Source organism: Bufo bufo, chromosome 7 (assembly GCF_905171765.1).
Source record: "Bufo bufo chromosome 7, aBufBuf1.1, whole genome shotgun sequence".
Taxonomy (NCBI): Eukaryota; Metazoa; Chordata; class Amphibia; order Anura; family Bufonidae; genus Bufo; species Bufo bufo.
Genome location: NC_053395.1, coordinates 218220045 through 218245459, shown reverse-complemented (window position 1 = coordinate 218245459; position 25415 = coordinate 218220045). Strand labels below are relative to the sequence as shown.

Sequence of the window (25415 nt, the reverse complement as noted above, 5' to 3'; positions counted from 1 at the left end):
AGTGATATTGCAAAAGGCCTCGATGGTAAGGTTTGTCTTTTTGCTGATGACAGAAAGATATGTAACAGGGTTGATGTTCCTGGAGGGAAACGCCAAATGGAAAAGGATTTAGGAAAACTAGAAGTATGGTCAGAACTCTGGCAACTGAAATTTAATGTGGATAAGTGCAAGGTAATGCACCTGGGCGTAAAAACCCAAGGGCAGAATATAGAATATTTGACACAGTCCTGACCTCAGTATCTGAGGAAAGGGATTTAGGAGTAATTATTTCAGAAGACTTAAAGGTGGGAAGACAATGTAATAGAGCAGCACGAAATGCCAGCAGAATGCTTGGATGTATAGGGAGAGGTATAAGCAGTAGAAAGAGTGAAGTGCTTATGCCGCTGTACAGAACACTAGTGAGACCTCACTTGGAGTATTGTGCGCAGTACTGGAGGCCATATCTCCAGAAGGATATAGATACTCTAGAGAGAGTTCAGAGAAGAGCTACTAAACTAGTACATGGATTGCAGGATAAAACTTACCAGGAAAGGTTAAAGGACCTTAATATGTATAGCTTGGAAGAAAGAAGAGACAGAGGGGATATGATAGAAACTTTTAAATACATAAAGGGAATCAACTCGGTAAAGGAGGAGAGCATATTTAAAAGAAGAAAAACTACCACAAGAGGACACAGTTTTAAATTAGAGGGGCAAAGGTTTAAAAGTAATATCAGGAAGTATTACTTTACTGAGAGAGTAGTGGATGCATGGAATAGCCTTCCTGCAGAAGTGGTAGCTGCAAATACAGTGAAGGGGTTTAAGCATGCATGGGATAGGCATAAGGCTATCCTTCATATAAGATAGGGCCAGGGAATATTCATAGGATTCAGATATATTGGGCAGACTAGATGGGCCAAATGGTTCTTATCTGCCGACACATTCTATGTTTCTATGTCAGGCTGATTGGGTTAAAATGGCAGACTTGACATGTTAAAAGGAGGGTGATGCTTGAAATCATTGTTCTTCCATTGTTAACCATGGTGACCTGCAAAGAAACGCGTGCAGACATCATTGCGTTGCATAAAAATGGCTTCACAGGCAAGGACATTGTGGCTACTAAGATTGCACCTCAATCAACAATTTATAGGTTCATCAAAAACTTCAAGGAAAGAGGTTCAATTCTTGTTAAGAAGGCTTCAGGGCATCCAAGAAAGTCCAGCAAGCGCCAGGATCGTCTCCTAAAGAGGATTCAGCTTCGGGATTAGAGTGCCACCAGTGCAGAGCTTGCTCAGGAATGGCAGCAGGCAGGTGTGAGCGCATCTGCATGCACAGTGAGACGAAGACTTTTGAAAGATGGCCTGGTGTCAAGAAGGCCAGCAAAGAAGCCAAGACTGGGGCAAAGTCATATTCTCCGATGAAGCCTCTTTCCGATTGTTTGGGGCATCTGGAAAAAGGCTTGTCCGGAGAAGAAAAGGTGAGCGCTACCATCAGTCCTGTGTCAAGCCAACAGTAAAGCATCCTGAGACCATTCATGTGTGGGGTTGCTTCTCATCCAAGGGAGTGGGCTCACTCACAATTTTGGCCAAAAACACAGCCATGAATAAAGAATGGTACCAAAACACCCTCCAACAGCAACTTCTTCCAACAATCCAACAACAGTTTGGTGAAGAACAATGCATTTTCCAGCACGATGGAGCACCGTGCCATAAGGCAAAAGTGATAACTAAGTGGCTCGGGGACCAAAACGTTGACATTTTGGGTCCATGGCCTGGAAACTCCCCAGATCTTAATCCCATTGAGAATTTGTGGTCAATCCTCAAGAGGGGGGTGGACAAACAAAAACCCACTAATTCTGACAAACTCCAAGACGTGATTATGAAAGAATGGGTTGCTATCAGTTAGGAATTGGCCCAGAAGTTGATTGAGAGCATGCCCAGTCGAATTGCAGAGGTCCTGAAAAAGAAGGGCCAACACTGCAAATACTGACTCTTTGCATAAATGTCATGTATTAGTCGATAAAAGCCTTTGAAACGTATGAAGTGCGTGTAATTATATTTCACTACATCACAGAAACAACTGAAACAAAGATCTAAAAGCAGTTTAGCCGCAAACTTTGTGAAAACTAATATTTTTGTCATTCTCAAAACTTTTGGCCACGACTGTACAATCATATGTGCTCTGGTCCTAGAACCTCCAGCTAGAGATTGGTGATTCCCTCCCTAAATGGTGATGATTTATTAATCTTCTGTCTTCCAGATCCTCCAGTGAAGCTGGTGAATACCAGTGATGACACAGACCTGATGTATCTAACTGGCGAACAAGTGGAGCTAACTTGTGAGGTATCAAGAGAGAACGCCTCTGTACAATGGTACAAAGATGGAAATGTGGTGGAAGAGATGGAAGACATAAGACTGGAATCGGATGGGAAGCATCGTGGACTTACTATTCAATCTGCCCAAATGCATCACTCGGGAGAGTATACCTGTGATGCTGAAGATGACTCCATCTGTTACTATGTAAAAGTTACTGGTAAGCAGAGATGATTTTCCCCACAAAAGTTTTTCCACCCAAATTTTTTTTGGTCTACAACACCATTGATGATGATATCTCATCCTGGAGACTTCTCTACTGGTGGTAGTCCTAAGTGAAACTTTGTCATTGTATACAGACTAGCATTATGAGACTCAATCGCCCAGTTTCCCCAGATCTTCAGATTTGCAGCCACAATTGGCGATAATCATTTAAGGTCAACAAAAGTCAATCACAAAAGCATGTCAAACCAATCCACTCAATCATCCTGGTTGGATCACCATGAATCCAAATTGACAAAACTGAACAGGTCCATTCACCCATCTCTAGTCAGGTATCATAAAGTCCGGACGGTTTGTTGCAGTTTTTTTTTTTTTTAAAAACAATTTTTATTTCGGAAAAATAAGCAAAATACAGTCAATACATCACATGTATTACTCGTGCACGCAGGCATGAGCGTCAAAGGTGAAGTTAAAGCACATTGTACACATATGATGATATTTCCAAATTTTCCATTTTCTTTTATTAAATCCCCCCCAAATAATAAACATACCCACCCTCCTCCCCCCAACTGTTTCCCAACTTGCGATGTCATGACAACATATCTCAGAAGTACTCTCGGGCTATTTATTTCCAGACCCTTATAGCATAAAGTCTTAACCGGTATCATATATTAACGTCCCCCACTTTTAGGCCCTAAATTACCTCTAATCCATCTAACGTCCCCTTCAATTTCCCTTCTAGGTACCATCGTGTGTGCACGAAGGGCATGACTACCTCTATTTTTTCTTCTATTGTCAGCGAATGCTCAATAAACTTTTTCCAAGTACTGAAAAATTGTTTTGCAGACCTTTCTTTGCTATGTTCCACCTCTAGTCTGTCTAAATACATAATATATTTCATCACCCCCATCGCCTCCTGAAATGTGGGTACCGTAGGGTGTATCCAGTGCCTGAGTATGGTCTTTGTAACTGCCAGAAGAAACAAGTGGATACCTTTAACTTGAGTTGAGTGGGATATTTCGCCTTTGTCATCTAGTGGTATGTAGTGGAAGATGCAGTGTAAAGGTGTCAACTGCGGCTTTAACCCCCAAACCTGCTGGATATATTCAACGGTTTCCACCCATAAAGACTTTAGGTTGGGGCAATGCCATAAACCATGGAGCAGGTTAGCTTTTTGCTGTAGGCATTTGGGACACCACCTCAAGTAGTGTGCTGGTGCATCCTTATAGGTCAGATCAAAGGCATATGTTGCCTTGTGCAGTAATCTGAAGTGCATCTCTCTCCACGTTTCGCTGGATATCGCCTGTCTCACTCTCTTCATCCCTTCTCTCAACGGTTTGTTGCAGTTGAGGCTTGAGAGACAGGGTCAATTCAAGGATGGTCTTGCCCAAATTTTATTTCAAGGTGAGAGCCATTAGCGATCATGGGAACGGAAAATGTAGTCAAATTTTTTTTAATTTTTTTTTATCACAAATTGTATTTTGAAATAATTAGTCCCACAAGGACAAATATATTTTGGTAATTTTTTTGCTGTTTTTTTCTTTCTTTCTAGAGCCACCAGTAAAGTTTGTGAATACAAGTGAAGACACGGAACTGGTATGTGTGAACGGGGAGCCTGTGGTGCTAAGCTGCGAGGTGTCCAGGGAGAATGCACGTGTACGCTGGTACAGGGATGGGGTAGAGGTGGAGGAAAGCGAGAACATCAAGGTGGAGTCTGAAGGTCGGAAACGCAGGCTGGTTATACATTCGGCACAGGCACAGGATTCGGGAGAGTATGTCTGTGACGCAGGGGACGATTCTGTATTCTACAGCGTATTAGTGACAGGTAAGACTGTTATACTACTGCTTGATAGGTCTCACTAAACTTGTGCACATAAGAAAATGGAGTTATGGGGTGGAGCACAAATATAAAATATCCTATATACAGTATGTTCTCAAATCAGTGTTCTTCTGTTATCGCCTGTCAATCTCCTCTTAAATTTTCACACAATATCATATTTTCTATCTATCTCCACATTCATCTCGACATCACTCCACCCTCCTACTCTTTTATCATCTGTTCTGGATAAACTTTTCTTTATGATACTTTTTCCTATGAATTATTACAGCCCTGCCTTAAAAATTTAGGTCAGCTACATGATCAACTGCTCTCTCCTCCTCTATATAATAATCACTCCACCATTTTCCACACTCTTTCCACTGTCCTGCAATTTTGTCATAACGTGACCATCCTTCCATAGTATCATAACTTCAATGTCCCTCCATATCATCATTCCTCTGCCCTTCAACATTAGAAGATTAGAGATATAAAAAAGTTGTGATTGGTGGCACTTGGCAAGCCAAGTATTGCTCCCCCACTCTCGTGTGACACGTGATTGCCAGTTCAGTTGGAGGAAGTGGCTTAGTCCATTTGTCAATTCGCGCATTGAGCTATATGCACCGAGCAGTGGAGAAGGCAGAAGCAGTAATAAACTGCTTCTGCCTTCTTCTCAAGTTCTTTGACAGCTGGAAAGCCAATCTAGATCTCCCTGGCAGCAGTATTGTCCTCTGCATACCACTCCCCCACTGGCAGCAGTATTGTCCCCACATGTCTCACCTCTCTTGGAGACTTGCAGGACAGCAGCAGTGAGGCTGGAGTTCTTCTGTGCTTGTCTCCCCTTGTTCTAGGGATTGGTGGGGGTCTCAGCAATCAGATCCTCACCGATCACAACTTTTGATATATTTCTGTGACATATCAAAAGTTTTTTGAAAGTTAGTGACCCTTTAAATCAGTGTGATTCTATTTTCTGCTGTTGTGTCTCTCCATGTAACCATTCAACTCTCCTCCAATATCATCTCAGCTCTACCCTCTTTCCCTATTGTCAAACTCAAACTTCCTCCATATTGTCAAATTTCACCTTTTCATATTGTCAAACTCTTTTCGTCTCATTAGTTCTGCATTCTGTCCTAAAATTCAGTTATTTTCTGTCATAACCCTGTTATAATGGAACAGTATAACGGAATTACTAATGCTGATGCGAACCTGCCCTAAGTCAGCTATTCTTTAATATTAGCATAGCACCCTCCTGCAATCATCACTCCATTCTCCTCCAATAACATCATAACTCCACTGTTCCCAACTGAACATGACACAATGATCATAAAACTATGCGGCCCGTGGCCTAATTTGCCTCTCTGAGTTATTTTCAGCCATATTTAGGTTTTTTTTCCACTAGTCCCGTCATTAATGACATACTGTATATAATAATTATTATTATCTGCATATTTCCAGATCCTCCTACCAAGATTGTGTTCCCAGAAGTCCGATCACAGGAACTGGAGCATATAATAGGAGCGAGGGTGGAGCTGGCGCTGGAAGTGTCACGTACCAGTGGGAAGGTGCGCTGGTTCAAAGATGGACTGGAAGTAGATGAAGATGAGAATCTGCAGGTGATCTCCGAGGGAACTCGCCGCTGTTTAATCTTGTCAAGAGCCAATGTGGACGACTCTGGGGAATACATCTGTGACACAGACAGTGACTCTATCACATTCGATGTCAATATATCTGGTGAGGAAATTCAAAGAGTGTAAATTTACCAAACCCACAGATGCCAGCATCAAACTGGGATATCTTGGAACCAGTAGAAGCACTTATTCTGACATCCCACCCCCTGGTCATTCAGAATATAGACATGACCACGTGGTATGCATTCTGTGTTTACAATGTTTCCTTAACCCCCTTTCTGATGCAGTGATTTTCTGTTTTTTGTCTTTCCGTTTTTCGCTCCCTGCCTTCCTGGAGCCATAACTTTTTTATTTTTCCGTTGACATAGCCGTATGAGGGCTTGTTTTTATTGCAGGACAAGTTGCACTTTCTAATGCATTATTTCACATTGCATAGAATGTAGTGGGAAGCTGGAAAAAAAAATTCAAAATGGGGTTTTGTTTTTACGGCGCTCACTGTGCGGTAAAACTGACTTGTGCTCTTCATTCTCCAGGTCAGTAAGATTACGGTGAATATATATATATATATATATATTTTTTATATTTTTTTTTTTATTATTATTTTTTTAAAAATTTAACTTTTATTTTTACTTTTTTTAGGACCACAACATGCATTGATCAGATTGCAATTTGTTTAGGGTAATGGCATTTTCCCCATTATACTATGCAGAAATAGTTATATTACAATTCAGTATTGCCACCTGCTGCCCTGAATTGTAATATACAAGTAATGAACCTGGAAGCCTAGTACAGGCTCAGGCTCATTTGAAGGGCATCTGAGGGGCTAAATGTTCATGATCGGCATTACCGCCGATCGCGGACATTAGCTGTAGGTGTCTGCTGTATGAAACAGCAGGCACCCACTAGCTATGGCACTCGCTCGACCTCCGGAGCGGGCGCCATCTTTAAAGACCCAACATCCGTCGTACATGTATGGCGGATGTCGTGAAGGGGCTAAAGCAAACATCCATTAAGTAGTTTAGAAATGCTGGATAAGTCAGTACCTAAGGGATTGATTACCTGCTGTGTAGTTTCCTTTTTGGCTGCTTTGTAGCTCAGCTCCATTAGCTCCATGAGAATAACACCTACATATGCCCACATGAAAAGTGAGAAGTCTTGCTCCACACCATATACAAAACCACAACATGAAAAATCGAGCAAGGCAAAATATAAAAATATCAATTCGTTTATTAGTCCAAAATCTCAATTAAAACATATTTCTCGCTAATGTCATTGGGGGACACAGCACCATGGATATACGCCCAGCTACCACTAGGAGGCGACAAAAGGTTGGCTCCGCCCAGGTGGGCTGGGCTATACCCTCTCCACAGACACTAGGCTAATCAGTTTTAGTCTAGTGTCCGTAGGAGGCAGACACGACCTGCTCTTCTCCTGCAGGTCTTGCTGCTACTTTTTTTTTGCTTTTTTCTATCTACCATTCCATGCTATGCCCTCTCCTGGTCTTGTTGGGTCACATGGTTCTCCCGCACCTGTGCGCCCAACTTTTTGCATGAGATTTCCTCCCCACCCTTAGGGAATGCTTTGGGACATCCCATGGTGCTGTGTCCCCCAATGGCATTAACGAGAAAATTGGATTTTTGTACTTACCATAAAATCCCTTTCTCGTTTAATTCATTGTCGGACACAGATTCCACCCTTTGTTTTCATTTCTCTTTCTGTCACCGGGCTGATGTTCTTCTTCCTTCACCGGTCCAGGACATGTTGGTTCTTTGCTTTTGTTTCTCTCTCCTACTGCTATTGGTACAAACTGATTAGGCTAGTGTCTGTGGAGAGGGTATAGCCCACCTGGGCAGAGCCAACCTTTTTCATATCTAGAGTCGCCTCCTAGTGGTAGCTGGGCGTATACCCATGGTGCTGTGTCCCCCAATGAATTGAACGAGAAAGGGATTTTACGGTAAGTACAAAAATCCAATTATCTCAGAAGCATGCTGGACATTGTTAGAGATAGCCACAAAAATGCAGAGTACACATAGTCCACCATCAATGTCATAACAGGTAAGTGTAGTGCAGAATGATGAAAACTCAAAAATAAGGAAAAAATGTACACAATAGAGAATTATTTTATGGTAAATAGGTCAAGAAACGTGCTAAATAATGTGCTAATAAATGGAAAAAAAAACATCTACGGTGCTAAATGATAATAGTAACCAATAAATGGTATATACAGTATATACAATATAGATATATGCACATTTCCTGACCAACAGAAAATAAACTGAATTCGCAACTACAAGAGTAAAAATTTAGAAAAGATGACATCCACAATATCAGTAATGCCTACCCTGTGACATGATGGAGAACACACCGCTAGACAAACAAGTCCACCTGGACGCGAGTTTCACCTACTGGCTTCGTCAGGAGGTGTGTGTGTAATAAAAAGCCAAGTGCATATGTGTTTGCAGCTGTTTGCAAGGCCTATATATGCCTGGCTTTCTATTACTAATTTTATGCTAAAAATAATTTTTCCCAAGCTCTTTATTAAAAAAATATATGAAAAATTGCCAATTGGTAGTGGGTCAGCCATAAATAACGCCATAGTGCTACAGGGGTGTGCCGCTATATTTATTGATTGTGATATACTCTTTATTAAAAATGTTCAGCCATTTCTGAGAAACAGGGTTAAAAATCAGTCTGTTTGCAATCAGTTTCTGCTTTCTTTGCATCCCGTCATCTGATGTCTTATTGGTAGCACTTATCTGTGATCTCCTGACCTCATAAACAGTTATATGAGCCATATTCTTATCAGTTATCAGAGTGCTATTCATGGGCTGTCAGATGATGGGATTCAAAGAAAACAGACTAATTTTTAACCCTGTATCTCCGAAACAGCTGAACACTTTTGATAAAGTGAAGAAATGATTTTTAGCCCACAATGACTAAAATGCAAACATAAAAAAATGCCCCATTAACCTGATTGATGATAACAATGAGGACCCCATTTTTTTTACTTTGTTTCCTTTGTGCTTTTATTAATATTATGCAGAACCTCCTGCCAGGTTTGTAAGCAGCGGCTGCTCCCCTCCTGTACTGCACGTGACTGAGGGGGACCCCCTGTCCATACAGTGTGTGCTGTCTCGCACACCCGATGTCATTCGTTGGTTTAAGAATGGGACAGAAGTGACACCAGATGGGAATCTGACTCTGGACGATGAGGAAGAAAAGTGCTCTCTAAGCCTACTGCGTGCGCAGCCAGAGCACGCCGGAGAGTACAAGTGCAACGTGGAAACCGACTCTCGGACCTTCCAGGTTCATGTTGATGGTGAGTAAGAACTTATAAAGACGCGTGGATGTATGCCGATCAAACACTGTAGTAGCATTTTCATTGTACTTCACTGTTTAAACTTTTTATATTTTTGATTGTTTTATTTACTTTTTATTTTAAACAAAACAAAAACATTTTATTGTGATGGATCTGAGTATAGTGTAATATATTCAAATTGTATCTTTTGATTGTGGTGCTGGAATCCAAGTCAAAAGCAGCAAAATTAGTTGTTACAATAACATTAATAGTTATATTAAAATTAAATAAAATAAAGTTAGATAAAAACTAAAACAGATGAACAGAAAAGAAGGCAGAAGATTAACCATAGAAGGACAAACTCTCCTTTTGTATCTCTGTACAGCACAGGACCTGCTGTATATATTGTATGACCTTTTCTGTACATTGAAAACATTATGAGATGTTTATTTACCTCCTGACAATCGCTCTAGTGCACGAGATGCGGAGATTAGATTATGAGTTCAGCTAGAGACAGGAGCTGGTCTGATAGATTGCTGAGGAATGGGCAGGGGCAGACTGGGGATTAAAGTGGCCCTGGAAAAATAACTGGCCCCATGTTGTAGGCGGGTCCAAATTGACAGAAGGTGGAGCCAGCAATAACACAGTGCAACACAATATACCTCCCCAGCAAAATAGCCAAATACCACAGTGCAGCACAATATACTGCCCCAGCAGAACTATATACCACAGTGCAGCACAATATACTGCCCCAGCAGAACTATATACCACAGTGCAGCACAATATACTGCCCCAGCAGAACTATATACCACAGTGCAACACAATATACTGCCCCAGCAGAACCAGATACCACAGTGCAGCACAATATACCGCCCCAGCAGAACCAGATACCACAGTGCAGCACAATATACCGCCCCAGCAGAACCAGATACCACAGTGCAGCACAATATACTGCCCCAGCAGAACTATATACCACAGTGCAGCACAATATACTGCCCCAGTAGAGCCAGATACCACAGTGCAGCACAATATACTGCCCCAGCAGAACTATATACCACAGTGCAGCACAATATACCGCCCCAGCAGTGCCAGATAACACAGTGCAGCACAAAATACTGCCCCAGCAGAACTATATACCTCAGTGCAGCACAATATACCGCCCCAGCAGAGCCAGATACCACAGTGCAGCACAATATACTGCCCCAGCAGAACTATATACCACAGTGCAGCACAATATACTGCCCCAGTAGAGCCAGATACCACAGTGCAGCACAATATACTGCCCCAGCAGAACTATATACCACAGTGCAGCACAATATACCGCCCCAGCAGAGCCAGATAACACAGTGCAGCACAAAATACTGCCCCAGCAGAACTATATACCTCAGTGCAGCACAATATACCGCCCCAGCAGAGCCAGATACCACAGTGCAGCACAATATACTGCCCCAGCAGAACTATATACCACAGTGCAGCACAATATACCGCCCCAGCAGAACCAGATACCACAGTGCAGCACAATATACTGCCCCAGCAAAATAGCCAAATACCACAGTGCAGCACAATATACTGCCCCAGCAGAGCTATATACCACAGTGCAGCACAATATACTGCCCCAGCAGAACCAAATACCACAGTGCAGCACAATATACTGCCCCAGCAGAACTATATACCACAGTGCAGCACAATATACCGCCCCAGCAGAGCCAGATAACACAGTGCAGCACAAAATACTGCCCCAGCAGAACTATATACCACAGTGTAGCACAATATACCGCCCCAGCAGAGCCAGATACCACAGTGCAGCACAATATACCGCCCCAGCAGAGCCAGATACCACAGTGCAGCACAATATACTGCCCCAGCGGAACCAGATACCACAATGCAGCACAAAATACTGCCCCAGCAGAACCAGATACCACAGTGCAGCACAATATACTGCCCCAGCAGAACTATATACTACAGTGCAGCACAATATACCGCCCCAGCAGAACCAAATACCACAGTGCAGCACAATATACTGCCCCAGCAGAACCAGATAACACAGTGCAGCACAATATACTGCCCCAGCAGAACCAGATACCACAGTGCAGCACAATATACTGCCCCAGCAGAACTATATACCACAGTGCAGCACAATATACTGCCCCAGCAGAACTATATACTACAGTGCAGCACAATATACCGCCCCAGCAGAACCAGATAACACAGTGCAGCACAATATACTGCCCCAGCAGAACTATATACCACAGTGCAGCACAATATACCGCCCCAGCAGAACTATATACCACAGTGCAGCACAAAATACTGCCCCAGCAGAGCCAGATACCACAGTGCAGCACAATATACTGCCCCAGCAGAACCAGATACCACAGTGCAGCACAAAATACTGCCCCAGCAGAACCAGATACCACAGTGCAGCCCAAAATACTGCCCCAGCAGAACCAGATACCACAATGCAGCACAATATACTGCCCCAGCAGAACCAGATACCACAGTGCAGCACAAAATACTGCCCCAACAGAGCCCCAATATACTGCCAAGCAGAACTATATACCACAGTGCAGCACAATATACTGCCCCAGCAGAACTATATACCACAGTGCAGCACAATATACTGCCCCAGCAGAACCGGATACCACAATGCAGCACAATATACTGCCCCAGCAGAACCAGATACCACAATGCAGCACAATATACTGCCCCAGCAGAACCAGATACCACAATGCAGCACAATATACTGCCCCAGCAGAACCAGATACCACAGTGCAGCACAATATACTGCCCCAACAGAGCCCCAATATACTGCCAAGCAGAACTATATACCACAGTGCAGCACAATATACTGCCCCAGCAGAACTATATACCACAGTGCAGCACAATATACTGCCCCAGCAGAACTATATACCACAGTGCAGCACAATATACTGCCCCAGCAGAACCGGATACCACAATGCAGCACAATATACTGCCCCAGCAGAACCAGATACCACAATGCAGCACAATATACTGCCCCAGCAGAACCAGATACCACAGTGCAGCACAATATACTGCCCCAGCAGAACTATATACCACAGTGCAGCACAATATACTGCCCCAGCAGAACCAAATACCACAGTGCAGCACAATATACTGCCCCAGCAGAACTATATACCACAGTGCAGCACAATATACCGCCCCAGCAGAGCCAGATAACACAGTGCAGCACAAAATACTGCCCCAGCAGAACTATATACCACAGTGTAGCACAATATACCGCCCCAGCAGAGCCAGATACCACAGTGCAGCACAATATACTGCCCCAGCGGAACCAGATACCACAATGCAGCACAAAATACTGCCCCAGCAGAACCAGATACCACAGTGCAGCACAATATACTGCCCCAGCAGAACTATATACTACAGTGCAGCACAATATACCGCCCCAGCAGAACCAAATACCACAGTGCAGCACAATATACTGCCCCAGCAGAACCAGATAACACAGTGCAGCACAATATACTGCCCCAGCAGAACTCTATACCACAGTGCAGCACAATATACTGCCCCAGCAGAACTATATACTACAGTGCAGCACAATATACCGCCCCAGCAGAACCAGATAACACAGTGCAGCACAATATACTGCCCCAGCAGAACTATATACCACAGTGCAGCACAATATACCGCCCCAGCAGAACTATATACCACAGTGCAGCACAAAATACTGCCCCAGCAGAGCCAGATACCACAGTGCAGCACAATATACTGCCCCAGCAGAACCAGATACCACAGTGCAGCACAAAATACTGCCCCAGCAGAACCAGATACCACAGTGCAGCCCAAAATACTGCCCCAGCAGAACCAGATACCACAATGCAGCACAATATACTGCCCCAGCAGAACCAGATACCACAGTGCAGCACAAACTACTGCCCCAACAGAGCCCCAATATACTGCCAAGCAGAACTATATACCACAGTGCAGCACAATATACTGCCCCAGCAGAACTATATACCACAGTGCAGCACAATATACTGCCCCAGCAGAACCGGATACCACAATGCAGCACAATATACTGCCCCAGCAGAACCAGATACCACAATGCAGCACAATATACTGCCCCAGCAGAACCAGATACCACAGTGCAGCACAATATACTGCCACTCTGCACCACAGTCTAAAACTGTATCATCACCCTGAGGACGGCAATATAGTGGAATTCAGGACAGCACCTGCGGCCGCTGACCAGGTGCATAGGTGCCTGATGCTCCTACATTAATTAATGCTGAGAGTATTAGATTTTAGGTACCTAGCTGGCGGACAAAAGGAGGGCTTGGGTGGCCCTCTGGGCATCGGCTCACCAGGAAATTTCCCTGTAGGGTCTATGGCCAATCCGCCATTGGAATAGGAGTTGCAATATACGAACACATATGTGGGATAGGTATCAATTTGCATTAATTGTGTTCAGACACATTTAGGTCTTAGGGTGAATATCCTCACCATTTAGTTTTTTTATCTAAATAGGTCAAACATTCTTACAGAAATTCAGACGCCACTAGAGGGAGCAGACTGTTAAAGGGTCAGGTTCTCACATTGTCATCTCAACTGACCCTGTCAAACAAAGAGGAGCAAGGGTGCACAGAGTGGCTTGGGCCCGCCCTCTGGGCACTTAAAGGGATTGGGCCGCCCTCTGGGCACTTAAAGGGATTGTTTCATGTCAGCAAGTGGCATTTATCATGTAGAGTTAGTTAATACAAGCCACTTACTAATGTATTGTGATTATCCATATTGCCTCCTTTGCTGACTGAATTCATTTTTCCATCACATTATACTCTTCTCGTTTCCATGGTTACGACCTATCACGGTCGGCGTGGCTATCACATACGTGACACATAGGGAGGGAACGAGGAAGGCCCTGCCCAAGTGAGAGGGAAGGTGGTGACCCCTGACTCACCTGGCGGCTGGCACCTGGCTGCCCTGACGTCCCTAGACGGGTTCCTCACCCGTACGCCGATCACGTGCCTAAAGCCCTGGCTTTCCCTGAGCTGAGCCCTAGATAGTGAACAGGGCGATGGGAACACTAGTCCGCACCACTAGCTCTAAGGGAAAACACCAAGGGGAGGACAGACAACACAGACTCAACATATAATCCCAGGTGGGCGACAACAGGAGACAACAATAAGCCCAACAGGGATCCGGAGGGTAGCACTCTGGAACGACAACCAGGATTCACAACTCCAGTGGGTCAGTATAGATGTCCAGGCAAGAAGCTCTATAACTGGCAACTAGAGAAGTGTGAGGGGAGAATATAAGGAGGTAGGGAGTGGCAGACAAGAAACAGCTGAGGAGGAGAAGCTACGGATCCCTGAGTGAGACAAAAAGGATAGCAAGGCAAACACAGAAAACAATCACTAAGAAACAACGTGATCTTTAGATATAGAGCGCGCAGCCACCCGCTGCGACTTCCTGACCCCGGGTATAACGGAGTCAGACGTGGCTCTTGATACCCTCGTGACAGTACCCCCCCTTTCACGAGGGGCCTCCGGACACTCAGGACCAGGTCTCTCCGGATGAGAGGCATGGAAAGTCTGAATTAACCTGTTGGCGTTTACCTGACGCTGGAACCCACATTCTTTCCTCGGGACCGTAACCCCTCCAATGCACCAGATACTGAAGAGAGCGGCGGACCCGACGAGAATCAACAATTCTGGCTATTTGAAACTCCAGATTACCAGCCACAATGACAGGAGGAGGTGGCAGCGGCGATGGTTCTAGAGGTGGAACATACTTCTTGAGTAACGATTTATGGAAGACGTTATGGATCTTAAAAGTCTGAGGTAGCTCCAGGCGAAAAGCCACAGGGTTAATGACGGCTACTATTTTATAGGGACCAATGAACCTAGGACCCAGTTTCCAAGAAGGAACCTTCAACTTAATATTCCTAGTAGACAACCACACATAGTCATTCACTCCTAGGTCCGGACCTGGCGACCGTTTCTTATCGGCCATGCATTTATATTTACCACTCATCTTTTTCAAGTTAACTTGCACCTTCTGCCATACCGATGAAAGAGATGAAGAAAACCTTTCCTCTTCGGGAACCCCAGAAGACCCCCCCTCTTTGAAAGTACAAAATTGGGGATGAAAACCGTATGCACCAAGGAATGGTGACTTGCCAGTGGACTCCTGATAATGATTATTTATGGCAAACTCAGCTAACGGTAAATATGATGACCACAACTCTTGGTTTTCAGACACAAAACACCTTAAATATGTTTCTAGGTTTTGGTTGGTACGCTCAGTCTGTCCATTCGACTGAGGATGGAAAGCTGAGGAAAAGGACAAGTGAACCCCCAAACGGGAACAAAAAGCTTTCCAAAACTTAGAAATAAACTGGGTTCCCCGATCCGAAACCACATCGGAAGGGACCCCGTGAAGCTTCACGATTTCACTGATAAACACCTGAGCGAGAGTTTTAGCATTAGGAAGTGCGGGTAGCGCAATAAAGTGTACCATTTTGCTAAACCTGTCTACTACTACCAAGATAACTGTTTTACCCGCCGACAACGGTAAGTCAGTGATGAAATCCATTGACAGATGTGTCCATGGCCTATTGGGGATGAAAAGTGGCAATAAAGACCCTGCTGGACGTGTATGAGAGACTTTCGCGCGTGCACAAGTAGAACAAGTAGACACGAAATCCATTACATCCTGACGCAACCTTGGCCACCAAAAACGACGAGATAAAAGCTCCAAGGTTGCTTTACTACCCGGGTGTCCAGCAAGTGCCGAATTATGATGTTCTTTTAATAATTCAAGACGCAGGTTTAACGGTACAAACAATTTCTCTGAGGGGCAAGAGGCCGGGGCGTCCCCCTGAGCCTCTAACACCTTTCCCTCTAGAACAGAGTGTACAGCAGAGACAACCACTCCTCTTTGTAAAATAGGTACCGGATCACAAACGTTACCCCCTCCAGGGAAACTACGAGATAATGCGTCTGCCTTGGTATTTTTTGCCCCAGGACGATAGGTGATTACAAAGTTAAATCTGGTAAAGAATAGCGACCACCTAGCTTGTCTAGGGGTGAGACGCTTAGCCGATTCTAGGTACAGAAGGTTCTTGTGATCCGTAATCACCGTGACGGGGTGGATTGCTCCCTCTAAGAAGTGACGCCACTCTTCAAGCGCCAGTTTAATCGCCAACAGTTCCCTATTTCCAATATCATAATTCTTCTCCGCAGAAGATAATTTTTTGGAAAATAAAGCGCAAGGACGCCATTTGCCAGGAGACGGACCCTGAGACAATACAGCCCCCACTCCCACCTCTGACGCATCTACCTCGACAATAAAAGGCTGGGAGACATCAGGTTGAATTAGAACAGGTGCCGAGGTAAACCTCTCCTTTAGAGAGGAAAATGCATCTTTAGCGGCGTCAGACCATTTGGAAAAATCTGTCCCCTTCCTAGTCATGTCGGTAAGGGGTTTAACGATCACTGAATAATTTTTAATGAACTTTCTATAGAAATTAGCGAAACCCAAAAACCGTTGTAGGGCTTTAAGGTTCTCAGGAAGATCCCAATCTAAAATTGCCTGGACCTTCCCAGGATCCATGCGGAAACCTGAAGCAGATAATAGATATCCCAGGAACTGTAATTCCTGAACGGCGAAGACACATTTTTGAATTTTCGCATATAATTTATTCGTCCGTAGGACCTGCAGTACTTGCCTGACATGCACCTCATGTGTTTTCAGATCAGCCGAATAAATTAAGATATCATCTAGGTATATGACTACAAACCTGCCGATGAGATGACTAAAAATATCATTAACGAAATGTTGGAAGACAGCAGGGGCATTGGTCAGACCGAAAGGCATAACTAGATTTTCATAATGCCCCTCAGGGGTGTTAAAAGCTGTCTTCCACTCATCCCCTTCCTTGATACGAATCAGATTGTAGGCCCCCCTAAGATCAAGTTTGGAGAACCACTTAGCACCCGCAATCTGATTAAAAAGGTCAGGAATGAGAGGAAGAGGGTATGGGTCACGGATGGTTATCTGGTATAACTCACGGAAATCTAAGCAAGGACGCAGGCCCCCATCTTTCTTTTTAACAAAGAAAAACCCTGCAGCCACGGGTGAAGAAGAGGGTCTGATGTGTCCCTTAGCCAGACTCTCGGAGATATAATCTTTCATGGCTTGTCTCTCGGGACCCGAAAGATTATACAACCTGGACTTGGGTAATTTTGTCCCGGGAATCAGGTTAACCGGGCAATCATAAGGACGATGAGGTGGTAGTTTCTGACAACCCTTTTCAGAAAAAACGTCCTCAAAGTCTGAAATAAATGTAGGTAGGGAAGCTATGGAGGCGATTAAGCAATTGTTATTTAAGCAATTCTCTCTGCAATGCTCACTCCACTCCAATATCTCCCTGGCCTGCCAATCCACCACTGGATTGTGCGCTACCAACCAGGGAAGACCCAATACCACCGGAGAGGGAAGGCCCTCCAGAACGTAACATGAAAGACACTCATTATGGTGGTCCCCTACCCGAAGGTGTAAATTATGAACAATGTGGGTGAGGTTTCTCTGAGACAGAGGAGCAGAATCTATAGCGAATACGGGAATAGGTCTCTGCAGCGTACAGAGAGACAAACCCATAGTGCGGGCAAAATGGGCATCAATCAGGTTTACCCCTGCTCCACTGTCTAGAAAAAAAGAAATAGACTCCGTCTTAACACCAAAAACAATGACCGCTGGTAACACAAATTGAGATGTTCGTATGGAGGAAACGTATACTCCCCGGCTGACATCCTCCGCACAGCCCGGGGTTAGTAGTTTTCCGACGGTCTTTTGTTTTTGAGAAAGGAGGGACAGACATTAATGAAATGACCCTTCCCCCCACAGAAAAAACAAGCCCCCCCCCTACGGCGAACCTCAGGAGGACGGACCTGACGAGAAGTTCCCCCTAGCTGCATAGGCTCATCTAAGTCAGTACAGGCTGACTGTTGCTTGGGAGAGGTAACCAATTGCTCTGGAATTTTCGATCTCTCCCTAAGACGTCTATCTATTCTGATAGAGAGGGACATAACAGCATCAAGGGAAAGGGGGGTCTCATACAGCGCCAGTGCATCCTTAACCCTTTCAGATAACCCAGAGCAGAACTGACTCCTGAGAGCCGGGTCGTTCCACTGAGTATCCGTAGCCCACCTACGGAACTCTGAGCAATATTCCTCTGCTGACCGATCTCCCTGTAGGAGTCTCCGTAACTTCGACTCAGCCAGGGCGACTCGGTCAGGGTCATCATATATGAGACCCAAAACCCCAAAAAAATCCCTCCACTGACCGAAGAGCCTGAGAACCAGGGGGTAACGAGAACGCCCAGGATTGCGGATCCCCCTGAAGCAGGGAAATGACAATCCCTACCCGCTGTTCTTCATGACCTGAGGAGTAAGGGCGCAACTTAAAATATAATTTGCAGGCCTCACGGAACGTCGCAAATTTGTCCCTTCCCCCAGAAAATCTGTCGGGAAGAGCAACCTTGGGTTCAGTGACAACCTGGTTACCCCTAGCAACCGCTGGGGGTGCGGTCTGCTGAATTTGCTGCTGTTGTTGGAGAACAGACGCCTTCAATCCTGCCACCTCCAAAGACAGGCCTTGAAGCTGTTCTGCCAAGGCATCAATAGGATCCATATTGGATTCTAAGTAGAGAAAAAAAAACAACAAATAAAAAATTATATAATTTTTTTTTATTTTTTTTTCTCAAAAAGTAAGGGCCAGTTATAATATCACGGTCGGCGTGGCTATCACATACGTGACACAGAGGAAGGGAACGAGGAAGGCCCTGCCCAAGTGAGAGGGAAGGTGGTGACCCCTGACTCACCTGGCGGCTGGCACCTGGCTGCCCTGACGGCCCTAGACGGGTTCCTCACCCGTACGCCGATCACGTGCCTAAAGCCCTGGCTTTCCCTGAGCTGAGCCCTAGATAGTGAACAGGGCGATGGGAACACTAGTCCGCACCACTAGCTCTAAGGGAAAACACCAAGGGGAGGACAGACAACACAGACTCAACATATAACCCCAGGTGGGCGACAACAGGAGACACCAATAAGCCCAACAGGGATCCGGAGGGTAGCACTCTGGAACGACAACCAGGATTCACAACTCCAGTGGGTCAGTATAGATGTCCAGGCAGGAAGCTCTATAACTGGCAACTAGAGAAGTGTGAGGGGAGAATATAAGGAGGTAGGGAGTGGCAGACAAGAAACAGCTGAGGAGGAGAAGCTACGGATCCCTGAGTGAGACAAAAAGGATAGCAAGGCAAACACAGAAAACAATCACTAAGAAACAACGTGATCTTTAGATATAGAGCGCGCAGCCACCCGCTGCGACTTCCTGACCCCGGGTATAACGGAGTCAGACGTGGCTCTTGATACCCTCGTGACACGACCACCCTGCAATCGAGCAGCGGTGGTCGTGCTTGCACACTGTAGCAAAAAGCACTGGCCTCTCTGGTGGCCAGGAACATGTCAGCGCACATAGGCTGGTGCTTTTTCCCATAGTGTGCAAGCACGACCACCACTGAAGAATTGCAGGGTGGTCGTAACCATGGAAACGAGTAGTGTATAATGTGATGGAAAAATGAATCCACCCAGCAAAGGAGGCAACATGGACAATCACAATACATTAGTAAGTGCCTTGTATTAACTTTCTCTACATGATAAATGCCATTTGCTGAAGTGAGGGAACCCCTTTAACTTACCATTTGCATATACATTAAAAATACTTTTTCTCATTACTTTCCAAAAAAGCCATTGTGCCTGGTTCATCAGGGATTTTTCTGGTGACAGACTCCCTTTACATTCAGTGCATACACAGTCAGCGCCCCCTAGTGATGGCTGTTGATAGGACCTCACTGCCTAAAGAAACGTTTAAATAACAAATACTTTATTCAATATACTATTAAAATGGAAAAAACAAAGGGGAAGCAAAAACCACCCGAATATCACAGGTTCGATTAGGCAGGGAATAAACAGCCAGAATTTTATCATCACTCTGTCTGTGCAGGGGATGTGGCAGAACTCCGGCCATTGCAAAGATACTTTATTATATATCAAATCTAATTACGTGATATAAGAACTTGGTAAAATCATAGACATCTTCAGTGATAACTAATGAACAGCTACTTCAGTTTTTGATAAATGTCTCTTGATGTTGGTAAATCATCTGTCATGTGTGTCCCCTCATCTGTTGGTCAAAGATCAGGTCTACATCTCCATGGTGGGGCTGGATATGGTGGCTCGCTAAGGCTACTTTCACACTTGCGGCAGAGTGATCCGGCAAGCAGTTCCGTCGCTGGCAAAACGTATGCCAACAGATGGCATTTGTAAGACTGATCAGGATCCTGATCAGTCTTAAAAATGCCTGATCAGTCATAAAAAAAAATGCATTGAAATGCGCATGCGCAGACCGGAAGGACGGATCCGGCACTAATACATTCCTATGGGAAAAAAATGGCATTCAGGCAAGTCTTCAGTTTTTTTTTCGCCGGAGATAAAACCGTAGCATGCTGCGGTTTTATCTTTTGCCTGATCAGTCAAAATGACTGAACTGAAGACATCCTGATGCATCCTGAACAGATTGCTGTCCATTCAGAATGCATGGGGATATGCCTGATCAGTTCTTTTCCGGTATAAAGCCCCTAGGACGGAACTCAGTGCCGGAAAAGAAAAACGCAAGTGTGAAAGTAGCCTAAGGGAACTGTGAAGTTCCTCTACACCAGTGTTCTTCAAGATGCCGCACAGGAGAGCATTGTGATAATTAGTGGGGGCCTGTCTCTGACCACAGCGATGGTCTGATGGAGGGTGCTAAGCAAGACTGTCTGCTGTGCTGAAGGTCCAAACAAAGAAGAGGTAGAAAAAAAAGAGTTACTTCAAAATATTATATCCAGAAAGCCATCCACCCATTTTTTTTAAAAATACATAGAATATTCATATGTAGACAGTTAATATGTGCTAAAAAAAAAATTGGGATGGAAGTATCCCTTTAAGAAAATAACTTTAGCATACTTACAGGCCCATCAGTGTGCTCTGCTGTCTGAGGCCCAGAATATACCGAGACAGCCTAGATGTTTAGGGACATATTGCCTTTAAAACCCGTATCCCACATCAGAGTAAGGGGGCATGGCATTTTATGGTATTCCCCATCTCAGCCTGCATTAGTAATCAGATTTATTGGGGAGATTTAGGAAGAGAGCCTTTTCATGCCAGCTGTACCCACCATGGTGGTGAATGTCTTGTGTGATTTCTGCTGCATATGTGGTGTGGTCATTGCCTTACTTGCCTTTTCTCATCATTCTTGTAAATACAATTTGCTTGCAACCTAATTGAAAGGGGGATTGAAACTGCAGTTAGATTCTGTCCCCCCTCCGTTATCAACTGGGACTCTTAATTCCTCTCGGTGTTTGGTTCTTGGAAGAGACTGTAGTGATGTTCTTAGAGCGTGACCAGATCATGCCGCGGAGGGTGTGCACTGTGTCTGAGGACCTCAGGCTGGCCCTCTCTCTGTCCCGATCTGACTCTGAAGTGAGATGGTACAAGGACGGCGAGCGACTACAGGACAATCCGCACATACTAATGGAGGAGAGGGCAGCAGAGCGCTCACTGACCATCCTTGGAGCAGTGCGTGATGACGCGGGGGAATATCTGTGCGATGGCCGCAACGACAGCTTCAGCTTTTATGTCACTGTGGGAGGTAACAGGAGTGACGAAGAGGCACTGCAACCAACACCCTCCTGCATTATATCCCCCTAACACCCAAATCCCTGCATACCCCTTTCCCCAGCCTATGCTGTGAGACACCCAAATTGCATCCCTCTGACATGTTAAATGTCAGCCTCACCCATCAAAGTCTCTTGGATGAAATCACCTTTAAAAGAGATGTAATGAAAATACAAAAATCAAATAATTTCATAAAATGTAAGAAATCAAAAGCAATTCCAGTCACTGTTCAGATTAGCAATAATGGTGCAGCAAATATTTCAGAGTTACATGGCAAAAAACATTTCAAAATATTTTTTTTTGGGGTGGTGTGCTGCCTCCTATGTACAAGACTATAACTACTATAATACTGCCTCCTATGTACAAGAATATAACTACTATAATACTGCTCCTATGTACAAGAATATAACTACCATAATACTGCTCCTATGTACAAGAATATAACTACTATAATACTACTCCTATGTACAAGAATATAACTACTATAATACTGCCTCCTATGTACAAGGATATAACTACTATAATACAGCTCCTATGTACAAGAATATAACTACTATAATACTGCTCCTATGTACAAGATAGAATATAACTACTATAATACTGCTCCTATGTACAAGAATATAACTACTATAATACTACTCCTATGTACAAGAATATAACTACTATAATACTGCCTCCTATGTACAAGGATATAACTACTATAATACTGCTCCTATATACAAGAATATAACTACTATAATACTGCCTCCTATGTACAAGAATATAACTACTATAATACTGCTCCTATGTACAAGACTATAACTACAATAATACTACCTCCTATGTACAAGAATATAATTACTATAATACTGCCTCTTACATACAAGAATATAACTACTATAATACTGCTCCTATGTACAAGACTATAACTACAATAATACTGCCTCCTATGTACAAGAATATAACTACTATAATACTGCCTCCTATGTACAAGACAATAACTACTATAATACTGCTCCTATGTACAGGAATATAACTACTATAATACTGCTCCTATGTACAAGAATATAACTACAATAATACTACCTCCTATGTACAAGAATATAACCACTATAATACTGCTCCTATATACAAGAATATAACTACTATAATACTGCCTCCTATGTACAAGAATATAACTACTATAATACTGCTCCTATGTACAAGACTATAACTACAATAATACTACCTCCTATGTACAAGAATATAACTACTATAATACTGCTCCTATGTACAAGACTATAACTACAATAATACTGCCTCCTATGTACAAGAATATAACTACTATAATACTGCCTCCTATGTACAAGACAATAACTACTATAATACTGCTCCTATGTACAAGACTATAACTACAATAATACTACCTCCTATGTACAAGAATATAACCACTATAATACTGCTCCTATATACAAGAATATAACTACTATAATACTGCTCCTATGTACAAGACTATAACTACAATAATACTACCTCCTATGTACAAGAATATAACCACTATAATACTGCTCCTATGTACAAGACTATAACTACAATAATACTACCTCCTATGTACAAGAATATAACTACTATAATACTGCTCCTATGTACAAGAATATAACTACTATAATACTGCTCCTATGTACAAGAATATAACTACTATAATACTGCTCCTATGTACAATAATATAACTACTATAATACTGCCCCCTATGTACAAGACTATAACTACTATAATACTGCTCCTATGTACAAGACTATAACTACAATAATACTGCCTCCTATGTACAAGACAATAACTACTATAATACTGCTCCTATGTACAAGAATATAACTACTATAAACATGCTCCTATGTACAAGACTATAACTACAATAATACTACCTCCTATGTACAAAAATATAACTACTATAATACTGCTCCTATGTACAAGAATATAACTACTATAATACTGCTCCTATGTACAAGAATATAACTACTATAATACTGCTCCTATGTACAATAATATAACTACTATAATACTGCCCCCTATGTACAAGACTATAACTACTATAATACTGCTCCTATGTACAAGACTATAACTACAATAATACTGCTCCTATGTACAAGAATATAACTACTATAATATTGATTCTATGTACAAGGATATAACTACTATAATACTGCTCCTATGTACAAGACTATAACTACTATAATACTGCCTCCTATGTACAAGAATATAACTACTATAATACTGCTCCTATGTACAAGAATATAACTACTATAATACTGCTCCTATGTACAAGAATATAACTACTATAATACTGCTCCTATGTACAAGAATAAAACTACTATAATACTGCCTCCTATGTACAAGAATATAACTACTATAATACTGCCTCCTATGTACAAGAATATAACTACTATAATACTGCTCCTATGTATAAGAATATAACTACTATAATACTGCTCCTATGTACAGGAATATAGCTACTATAATACTGCTCCTATGTACAAGAATATAACTACTATAATACTGCTCCTATGTACAAGAATATAACTACTATAATACTGCTCCTATGTACAAGACTATAACTACTATAATACTGCTCCTATGTACAAGAATACAACTACTATAATACTGCTCCTATGTACAAGACTATAACTACTATAATACTGCTCCTATGTACAGGAATATAACTACAATAATACTGCCTCCTATGTACAAGAATATAACTACTATAATACTGCTCCTATGTACAAGAATATAACTACTATAATACTGCTCCTATGAACAAGAATATAACTACTATAATACTGCCTTCTATGTACAAGAATATAACTACTATAATACTACCTCCTATGTACAAGACTATAACTACTATAATACTGCTCCTTTGTACAGGAATATAACTACTATAATACTGCCCCCTATGTACAAGAATATAACTACTATAATACTGCCTCCTATGTACAAGAATATAACTACTATAATACTGCTCCTATGTACAAGAATATAACTACTATAATACTGCCTCCCATGTACAAGAATATAACTATTATAATACTGCTCCTATGTACAAGAATATAACTACTATAATACTGCTCCTATATACAAGAATATAACTATTATAATACTGCTCCTATGTACAAGAATATAACTACTGTAATACTGCTCCTATGTACAAGAATATAAGTACTATAATACTGCTCCTATGTCCAAGAATATAACTACTATAATACTGCTCCTATGTACAAGAATATAACTACTATAATACTGCTCCTATATACAAGAATATAACTATTATAATACTGCTCCTATGTACAAGAATATAACTACTGTAATACTGCCTCCTATGTACAAGAATATAACTACTATAATACTGCTCCTATATACAAGAATATAACTACTATAATACTGCTCCTAT

General features: G+C 42.9%; 1 protein-coding gene across 1 annotated transcript in view; it reads left to right on the top strand.

Annotated features, from left to right (window-relative positions):
* OBSL1 (obscurin like cytoskeletal adaptor 1) overlaps positions 1-25415 on the top strand; it is a 66333-nt gene that overhangs the window by 29423 nt on the left and 11495 nt on the right. Inside the window, exons 14-17 of the mRNA XM_040440710.1 lie at positions 2238-2510; positions 4065-4337; positions 5784-6059; positions 9000-9275. Coding sequence (XP_040296644.1) covers positions 2238-2510; positions 4065-4337; positions 5784-6059; positions 9000-9275 — 1098 coding nt within the window. The remainder of the gene's footprint in view (positions 1-2237; positions 2511-4064; positions 4338-5783; positions 6060-8999; positions 9276-25415) is intronic.